We start from the raw sequence: 9,865 nt of genomic DNA on the forward strand, positions 1-9,865 counted from the left end.
TAAATATCAGGTCCCCCTTTTTGTTAAAGCCTATTAGTGAGTAAGGACTCCCCTTAAGGACTTAATTAAGCCATTAGGGTTGTAGAAATATTTAAAAAAAAATTCTATAAGTAGGGCTTAAGGGTTAAATTGCAAATTAAGGGTTGAAACGTAAAAGTGATGTGATTTAATTAAAAAAGAATTTTTAACAAACAAAAGCTAGCCAAGTAACGTGGAGTTGCCATAAAAATAACCGTTAGAGCGGCCATTGTGAACGGAAACTCACCACACCCCCACACACACACACACACACACACTCATACACCGACGCACTCTCTCTCAAGTGCCGCTGATTGAAGCCTAATGAATGTCAATTGCTGCCAATTACGACCAATAAATGCGGGCAATAGACACGGACGGGCCTGTTACTCCGGAGAGCTATAGAGAGAGAGAGCGAGCGAGAGAGAGAGAGAGCGAGCGCTGAAACCCACCACACCACTTGGCCAACTCCGCTAGACAGAAAGAGACAACGACAGGTGTCACAACCAAAAGAGACTCAACTGGTTTTTGATGTTTTTCTTTTTCTTTTGTTTTTGTTTTTGTTTCTGTTTTGGCCCCGATGTTGTTGTTGGTGGCAATTTGTTGCTGCCGGAGGTGGCTGGCTGGCTGGCTGACTGGCTGACTGGCCAGTTGCTCGCCAGCTCAGTTCCAGTTTCAGTTTCGGTCGAAAGCCAAAGGCGAGCGGTTGTTTCGCAAGCACTGCTCCGCTCCCCACATCTCCAATCGGTAGTGAATTCCGCTTTTTTACGTGAATCCGTCAGATAACTCTTGATTAGAAAAAAAAAAAACAATCTACCAGATACCAAGTGCTACTTACTATCTGGTCACACGCCACGTGAATTTTTTTCGAGTGCATAACGGTAGTGCAGGACCAACACATGACCACAATGCCACCGGAAATGTCCGCAGCAACGGCCAATCCCGTTGGCGGTACCGCCAGTGCGCCGACGAGCGGTACCAACCATCCCGCTGCCGTCGGCGGTGGCGCCAGGTTGCGCGACTCACCGCCCGGCGGTGCTCTGCCGGCGGCAATGCCAGCCGGAGCGGCGGCGGCAGCGGCAGCGGTGGCAGCCACCACCACCACAACCACCACACAGGCCACCCGATCCCGGTTCATGATCACGGATATTCTGGCCGGAGCAGCGGCCGCTTCGGCGGCGGCGGCAGCAGCAGCGGCAGCACTGGCGGCGGCCGGGCGTGGCAGTCCCCAGGATCCCCAGGACAGGGACCAGGCCCTGCACCACCACCACCACCACCATCAGCAGCAGCAGCAACAGCACCACCAGCATCAGCAGCAGCAAGCCGCCTTGCAGCAATATATCGTGCAACAGCAGCAACTGCTGCGCTTCGAGAGGGAGCGGGAAAGGGAGCGGGAGCGTGAGAGGGAGCGCGAGAGGGAACGGGAGTCGCACCACCCACACCATCCCTACCACCCGATGCTGCACCACTTTCCACCCGCCCACTACGGCCTGCAGCACTCGCTGAGCCACCATCCGCACCACCTGCAGCAAATGGAGAGGGACCGCCTGGAGGCGCTCCACCGCCACGGCCTGCCCCTGGAGCAGTCGCACCACCACCACCACCAGCAACAGCAGCAGCAGCAGCAGCTGCAGCAGCAACACCAGCAGCAGCAGCAACATCATCTCAACCACCAGCAGCATCCCAGCCACCACGACGAGCGGTCAAGATCGCCGCTCATGTTGCAACAATTGGGTGGTGCAAATGGCAACAACAACAATAACAATAATGGTAGTAGCAGTAACAACAACAACAATAATGTTTCAAGTGGCAACAACAACAACAACAACAACAATGGCAGCATACTGCTAGGTGGGGCAGGAAGCAGCATCAGTGGCGATCAGGCCAGTACGATCGATGACAGCGACAGCGACGACTGCGGTGAGTTTTGGAACTAAATAAATTAAATTAAATAATAATTATACGAGAATCGAGTTCGATTAGGAGTGATTTGGGGCCTAGGACTGATGGCTAGGGGTGTGAGTGCTCCCCCGATGAGTTATCACTCGACATTAATTCTCCCAGAAGCCATAAATCAAGTCACAAATTTCATATAATTTGTAGAGTGAAAGTTTTTCAAGCTAATGATTAGGGTTTGTGACGAAGGAAACTGGATAAGTTGGGGGTTTTAGATAGCATTTATTATGGATTTTAGAAACTAGGACTATCTTGCTGAGAAAACAAGTAACATAACCTTAACTTCCTTGTTATTCCATCAAGGAATTAAGGTTTGTGACGAAAGAAACTGAATAAATAGTGCGTTTTAGATCTAATTTCTTTTGATTTAATACAAATTTATAAATCCTATAAGGAAAATCAGCTACAGACCCTTGTCTTCCACTATATAATTAGTTCAGTGAAAGCTTTCTGAACAAATTACTTAGTTTTGTGACGAAAGACAGAATAAAGAGGGGATTTCATATCTTTTTTCTTTAGATTTTGGTAACTACCATTATATTCCAGGGAAAACATGGTGCATACCCTTGATTTCTTTATTATTTGATTATAGAATTACTTCAGTGGAAGTTTTCGAAGCAAATGACTTAGTTTTGTAACGAAAGAAACTGAATAAATTCAAAGATTTTAGTTCTCTTTCTGCAAACTTCATAAAGTAGGACTATTTTTGAAGGAAAACAAGCTACAGATTCTTGTCTTATTTGTTCTTCGATTAAATAATTAGTTCAGTTTAAGTTTTCTGAACAAATTACTTAATTTTGTGACGAAAGAAACTAAATAATTAAAGCGTTTCAGATCTTAGCTCTTTACACTTCGTAACCTAAGACTAATCTTTCAAGAAAAACAGGCCTTGACTTCCTCGACTTCCGTGAAAGTTTCCCCAACAAATGCTTTACTTTTGTGACGAAAGAAACTGATTGATAGAAAAGTGTAAATATATAAAATAAAAGTATTGAATCTTCATAAAATCGGCCTAGAAACTAGGACCAGAAAACAAGCTGCCAACTGCCGGCAATCTTGAAACCAATCCCTGACCCTTGACTTCCTCCGGTCTGGGCTCCGTATGTGGAGTGCATTATCGAGGTGAGGTGTTGGTTGTGTTGTTGTTTCTGTTGCCGTGGCTGTTAGCTAATAGATAACGAGCAACAACAACAACAACAAAGGCAACAACAACGTCAACAGCAACCGCAACAACAACCACCATAAATTGTGAGGCTCGAACTGGGAAAACGTTAAAGAATGCTGGCAAGGGGCAGGGGTAGAGGCAGAGACAGAGACAAGAGGGGTGTCTGTGTCTGGCACAGGTGAGTCTGAGAGGCAGGTGTCTTGGTGGCACTATCTTTTCCCCTCTCCCCTCTCCCTATGCCATCGCCCTCTCCCTCTCCCTCCCTTGTGGATTAGCAAAATGTGCACTTATTAGCTTATTTTCCATTCAGAACTGTCACCGAGATAGCTAGAATTGCTGGAAAAATGCCCTTGATTGTGGTTCCCCCTCTACCCGCTGACTTGCTTGCAACAATTTAATTGATTTTGCTTTTAAATGTTATGCAAATAATGACAAATTACTATTTAAAAGCCAGTAATCTTGCATTTTCAATTGATTTTGTTCTTGATTTTTGGATTGAGACTCCTTCTCTGATAGTTCCTCTTATGGCGGCAATAATTTTATCCAATTTTATGGACAATTTTCACATCTGTTGACTTGTGCCAGAATCAATTAACAAATTAAACTATAGCCCAGAAAGAGAAGATTGCCCAGAGATCGAATCGAAGGAGTCCCCAGCGAGAGGGACCCCCCGTCTGCTCTCGACTTCCCGCTGTCTTAAATTGCTTTGATTTGAGCCACAAGCCAAACAAAGCCAGTCAGCCCCACACACACACACTCTACTGTTGTTTTTGTTGTTTAAATAAAAATAATAAAAAAAAAAAACAAAATAATAAAAACTAAAGAAATCAAAAATTAAATTTAATCTGCTGGAGAAACCCACACACCAAGTCACAAAACAAAAAAAAATATTATACACCCATTGACATTTTTGGTTTTTTGGATATGCCTTGTCTCCTTCTACAGGTTATCTCTCTCTCTCTCTCTCTCTCTATCTCTCTTTTTCTCTCTTTCTCTATCTGTAGAGACGAGACTCTGATACCCTTGCTTCCAAAAATAATTATTAAAAGTTGCAAGAAAACCGCAAACTAAAGCCCACCCAGGCTTAGCCGAATCCTTAAAAAAAAAGGAAGAAGGAGAATAGGGATATTAAGAATAGAAAGAGACAAGAATACACTCCAAGAGAGAGAGAGAGAGAGAGAGGGAGAGGGAAGAGGCACTCGAACGCGTTCAACACTCGCCGCGTGTCACTTGAGACGCGTGCGAGCGACAGTTGTTGTTCTTCTGGCCCGTCTTCTGCTGCAGTCTTCTTCTCCTGCAGTCTTCTTCTGCAGTCTTCTTGGCCCTGGCCCTTTCTTAGGCCGAATACCGCGTTTGAAATTGACCCACAAGCCTGCCCAGTGAACTGTACACTGATCCCCACTCCATTGTTGCCACTCCAATGCCTCCGTCAAGTGCCAAGGATCAGAGCGGAGAAATGATTTTGAATTGAAATTGATATTTTGGGGCATCATCTTTCGGGCATTTCAGGAATTTCATGACTTTTTGCTTTGGCTTCCAGCTCATCCACTTAATCCGCACTGGGTTTAATGGATAAACTCACCACTCCATCCCCTCCATATCCCCCAGGGTCCCCCAGGTCCCTCAAGCTCTCAAAATCCCTAAAAAATCACGTGCGCTTGGGCCAAGTTCGTTGCTTAAGTCTTTTGTTTCTTTTGATTTTTTATTTATTTTTCCCTCTTTGTTTTTCGTTTTGATTGATTTTTCGTTGAGTTTTATCGCAAATTTAAGCATAAAGGTTAATTGGTTGCTCTTTTTTGTGTCATTTTTGCCAAAATTATAAATAAATTATTAACATTTTCTGCCAGTTCTCTTTAATTTTTTATTCTATTATTCAATTTCATGCTTAATTTTCATTTTTAAGCACTTTATGTCATTATTATATAAAAGTATTCATTTTTTTCTCCCAACACTTTATTGAATATTATTTTTTTTTTAATTTTTAATTCGTTTCTGTTCCTGATTTTATTCGCCAGCCATTTTCCGTGAAGGAAATGCTAAAAAAAATTAATAATAATTACTATTTATAATAAAGGCATGAAGGCAGCACGAAGACCCCCAACAACCGTTATGTAAGCTCACATTGTTGTTGTTGTTGTTGTAGACTGCACTAAACGCCAACATTATCAAAATGTTGATAAACGTTTAAAAATACTAAAAAACAAAAAAAAAAGAGCTTCCCGAGACAGCAATGTCTGGAAATAAGTGCAAAAAATAAAAGGGGGGAGACGGTTAGGTTCTTCTAATTAAAATGCAAAAAGGCCAATTGCAAATGTGTGGTGGTGCTGTTGCTGTTGCTTCTTCTTCCCATAGTTGTTGCACAATTAAAATGCAAAAAAAAAAAAAAAAGCAGGCAAACTTGCAACTAGCAACTGGCAACTGGCAAGTGGCAACTGGCAGGCCAGCCTAAGGAAGTCAGAGCTGCACACTTAAGCATGTTTAATACAGTTTAGCCACAAGCACTTAATTACAAATGCGAATGCGAAACAAACACACAAGGGGGGAGGGGGGGGGGGGTGGTGGTAGAGAGGGTGTAGAGGCAGTGGCAGATACATGGGCACTGCCAAGTGTGGAACAGAAATTGCGGAAATGCTTCGAAAGTCAAACTTCTTCAGGGGAACCGCTATTAAATGCATTAAAAATGAACTAAAAAAAAAATACAAAAAATGGGTGGGTGTTGCCACCAGAGGGGGGAGGGAGGCAGATAGGGGCAAGGCGGAACAGGAAGGCGTGACTGAAAGAGAGTAGAGTGGAGTAGAGTAGTAAGTGCCTCAGTCATCACTGAGAGAAGTTCTTGCATCTTTTTTTTTTGGTTTATTTTTTATTTGAAATTTTCAAAATTAAGCACATTTAAAGACTTCTTTAATTAGCCATCTCTACAAAAACACATAATAAGACTGGTCTACTGGTCTTCTGGTCTTCTGGTCTTCTTGGCTTCAGGTTGCAACTCTCCCCCTCCCCCTCCCAACCATTCCATCCATCCCATCCATCCATGCCGCATATATCCATTAAGGTAATGCTGATAATTGTTTGTTGTTGCTTCTCTTGTTGTAATTTGTGCTCATAAACTGTTTAATTGCAAATTAGCAAAAGACTAAAAACAACAAAAATAACAATGTTGCCACATGCATGCGCCCCATGAGGCACGATCTTGTTGCATGTTGGCCGGCCATAAAAGAACAAAAAAGCGCGTAAATGTTGCAGAAAATTGCAAATATGAGATATGTCCGAAGAATCTACAAGAGAGGCGGGAAGAATTGCTACTATCTTTACGAAGAATACAAAATAATATTTTTTAACTTAAAAAATAAATAAATAATTATAAAAAACTGTCTCTATTTTTTAGGTGGCAAGGACGATGATGGCGAGGATAGTTTGAAGAACGGCAGCTCCGCCAACGGCGACTCCTCCTCCCATTTGAGCCTCAGCCTGAGCAAGAAGCAGCGAAAGGCCAGGACCGCCTTCACGGACCATCAGCTGCAGACCTTGGAGAAGTCCTTCGAGCGGCAGAAGTATCTGAGCGTCCAGGACCGCATGGAGCTGGCCAATAAGCTGGAGCTGAGCGACTGCCAGGTGAAGACCTGGTACCAGAACCGCAGGTGAGCGGCGCCTTTCATGCCCGGGGATTAATGGGTTAAGCAGTGGTGTGGCGGTGTGGGGTTAAGGCCCGCTAATCAGCGCCTTTAATGGGTTGCGCCCATTTCTTCGCGCACTTTTCCAATAAAAATCATTTTAATGCCTCTCTCGGATATCTCGGCGTGTTTGTATTTTTTTCTGTTTTTTTCCATTTTTTTTATTTTTTATGCTGATTACTTAATTTGCTGCATTTTGCGCTCTGTCTCGTAAAAATCGTTAAATTTTCATTTTCTTTTTCTTTTCATTTTCAATTTTTTTTTCTGAGTGCAAGTTTGTTGCCTAAGTCTTTCGTTACGTTTCTGTTACTGTTGCGTTTTTTCTGCTTCTGCTGCCTTATTACGTTCGATCGCGTTTTATTTTCGGTTTTAATTATTGCCCAATGACTTGTCACTATTTTTTATATTTTTTTTTTCAAAAATTATACTCTGCCAGCAGCAGAATGGTGCGAAGAAGCAGAGCAGACTGTCTGCTGACGGAGCAAAAAAAAAACACAACCGGATGTGAATTTTTGCTCTACGGAGTCTGCTCTTTTAAGTTTCTTTAGAGACTTTAATCTTGAGCAAGAAAGTGCTAGAGACACTGTAACTGATCCTTGAAAAGTCATTTTCGAAAAAAGAAACAATTTTCACAGCTGCTCTTGCCACTTCGGCCACTCCGGCCATGAATGGGCACAAAAAAGTGGAAAATAAACCCAAAATCGACCTGGTTCTAGTTCTAGTTTCCGTCTCAGACCTGGCGCCACAAAAACAATTAAAGGATTTGCCAAAAAAGAAGGATATCGGAGGGAAAGGAGCAGCAGGGAGGGAGGGAGAGAGAGGCGTGTCCCTGCCAATTAGGCCTTACGGCTTAGAGTATTTTTATTTATTTTCAATTTTTGTGTTTTTTTTTTTTGGTGGGCTGGCTTAAGATTAATGACAAAACAATTAAGTGCGAAATATAAACAGTTGGGCGGGAAGCCTTAGAGCCGCTCAACGGGACATGAGACGGGCCAGAGTGACTCGGCAGTTCTTGTGATTAATCGAGAGGACTTGTCAGGATCGTCCTTTTTTCTCAAGAGGAACGAGAGTCAAGGGGGTTCTTTAAAATTATTAATTTTTAAAAAAGAAATCTATTATTTTAATATTTAATTTTTATTTATTTATTTTTATCCTTGCAGGACCAAGTGGAAGCGCCAAACGGCTGTGGGTCTGGAACTCCTCGCCGAGGCCGGGAACTACGCCGCCTTCCAGCGCCTCTATGGCGGTACCACGCCCTACTTGAGCGCCTGGCCCTATGCCGCTGCCGCCGCCGCCCAGTCGCCCCACGGCGCCCCGCCCTCCGCCATCGACATCTACTACCGCCAGGCGGCCGCCGCCGCCGCCCTCCAGAAGCCCGCCCTGCCCGCCTCCTACCGCATCCCGTATCCGTCGAGCATGCCGCCCGGCATGGCGCTACCCGGCATGCCTGCCCCCCCGCCCCCCGGCGCCGCACCCATGCTGAGCGGCTACTATGCCGCCGCCGCCGCTGCGGCCGCCTCCGCCTCGGCCTCTGCCTCCGCCGCCGCCCAGCCGCTGAGCCGCTCGCCGGCGACGTCGCAGAGCGCCAACAGCGAGGCCGACTGCGAGCGGGCGCCCCCCAGTCCGCCTCTGAATCCGGGCAGTCCGCCGCGCCGGGTCCTGGCCGAGGAGGAGGACCAGGAGCGGGAGGAGGAGCGCGAGAGGGAGCGGGAGCGGGAGCGTGAGGAGGAGGAGGACGAGGAACTGGCCCTGGAGGTCTAAGTACAGTCGCCACTCCCTAAGCTGGATCTCACAAACCAACGGCAGGGGTTCTATTCAAGCAGGACCATAGAAATGGGGCAAAAAAAAAATATATTTAAAAAATTAATTAAAATAATTGGCGGCAAAATTAAGATTAATTTTTAAAGAAAAAATAATATGTTCAAAAAAAAAAAAGGTTTAACCTTCACGTTGAGTTCTAAAAACTAAAAAACGGATATATAAAAGTTAAAAAATATTTATTTTTTTTTAATTAAAAAAAAAAAACTAAAACTTAATTTCCAGTATTAGCCCTTTCCCCCATTTCCATTTGTCTCTACGAATAGCCCCCCTTAAATATTGTGTATAAAAAAAAAACGTAAAATATTAAATATAAAAAAAAATATATTAAAACTTAAAATTAAAATTAAATGACATTTTTTTTTCTACATTTAAATCCTAGCTTAGTGAAAATTTTGTAAATTTTTGTAAATGATTTTTGTAAATAAGCAGCCGCAGACCAACAACAAAAACAAAAACCATTTTTTTTTCCAAACAATCATAATTTTTTTTTAAACATATTTTTTTTTTTTGAGCCTAGTCTTAAGGCGTCTATTGTGTGTAGTGTAATAATAAAGTAAAAAAAAAAGAAGAAAAAAATAAAAAGAAAAAAGAGCAATTCAGAAAAAAAAAAAAAAATAAGAGATGGAGCGAACTGGGCTTTGTTTGGGAACTTAAGGACTCGGATCCTGATTTTAATGCGAGCTGACACACGAGCCGAGAAGTCGAAGCGAAGAGGCGATATGCTCGATACTCGATACTCTCGGGGGTCCTCGAAGAACTGTTGCATTTTTGCGGATTTTGGCGAGGAGTGTGTGGCAAGGAGAGTGCCTGAGCCGGCCTGGGCCTGCCTGGGAAGAGTCGACCGACCGACCCACCGACCCACCGACCGACCACTAAACTGCTCACTTAGAAATTGTTAACATTTGCCAAGGGTCCTGCCAAGGGCCTGGCAAGGAGTCGCCGCAGCGAGTCCTTCGAGAAAGACGCCGCTCGCCACTCGAGTCCTGAAACGTTTCTAATTGACTTGCCTGGCGACAGGGGAGGGGGCGATGGGAGCGGTGCGGATCAACCACCAAGCCACTGAACGCATTTCTGCTAGAGATGGCAGCGTGAGTCTCTCGGGGGTTTCAGAAGCGATTTCGAGTCGGGAGCAGGGAGTAAAGTTTACTTTAAATTCTCTATAAATTATAAGAAATAAAGTCTTACTTAAGTAGTTCCTTCTAATAACTTAATTTTCAGCTGATCATATATACAA

At 43.9% G+C, this 9,865-nt stretch overlaps 1 protein-coding gene across 1 annotated transcript; it reads left to right on the forward strand.

Moving 5' to 3' along the window:
- Positions 1-654: 654 nt before the first annotated feature.
- LOC26515456 (homeobox protein B-H2) lies at positions 655-9,516 on the forward strand. Its single transcript, XM_032452102.2, has 3 exons — positions 655-1,938; positions 6,525-6,777; positions 7,971-9,516. The coding sequence occupies exons 1-3, from the start codon at positions 918-920 to the stop codon at positions 8,569-8,571; spliced, it is 1,875 nt and encodes a 624-aa protein (XP_032307993.1). The 5' UTR covers positions 655-917; the 3' UTR covers positions 8,572-9,516.
- Positions 9,517-9,865: the final 349 nt, after the last annotated feature.

The sequence above is a fragment of the Drosophila ananassae genome, chromosome XR (assembly GCF_017639315.1).
Source record: "Drosophila ananassae strain 14024-0371.13 chromosome XR, ASM1763931v2, whole genome shotgun sequence".
Taxonomy (NCBI): domain Eukaryota; kingdom Metazoa; phylum Arthropoda; class Insecta; order Diptera; family Drosophilidae; genus Drosophila; species Drosophila ananassae.

Excerpts from the sequence above, each read along its gene's own strand:
- LOC26515456 (XM_032452102.2), top strand. The coding sequence starts at position 918 with ATGACCACAATGCCACCGGAAATGTCCGCAGCAACGGCCAATCCCGTT. Across the intron at positions 1,939-6,524 it reads CAGCGACAGCGACGACTGCG|GTGGCAAGGACGATGATGGC; the intron begins GTGAGTTTTGGA and ends TCTATTTTTTAG. Across the intron at positions 6,778-7,970 it reads ACCTGGTACCAGAACCGCAG|GACCAAGTGGAAGCGCCAAA; the intron begins GTGAGCGGCGCC and ends TTATCCTTGCAG.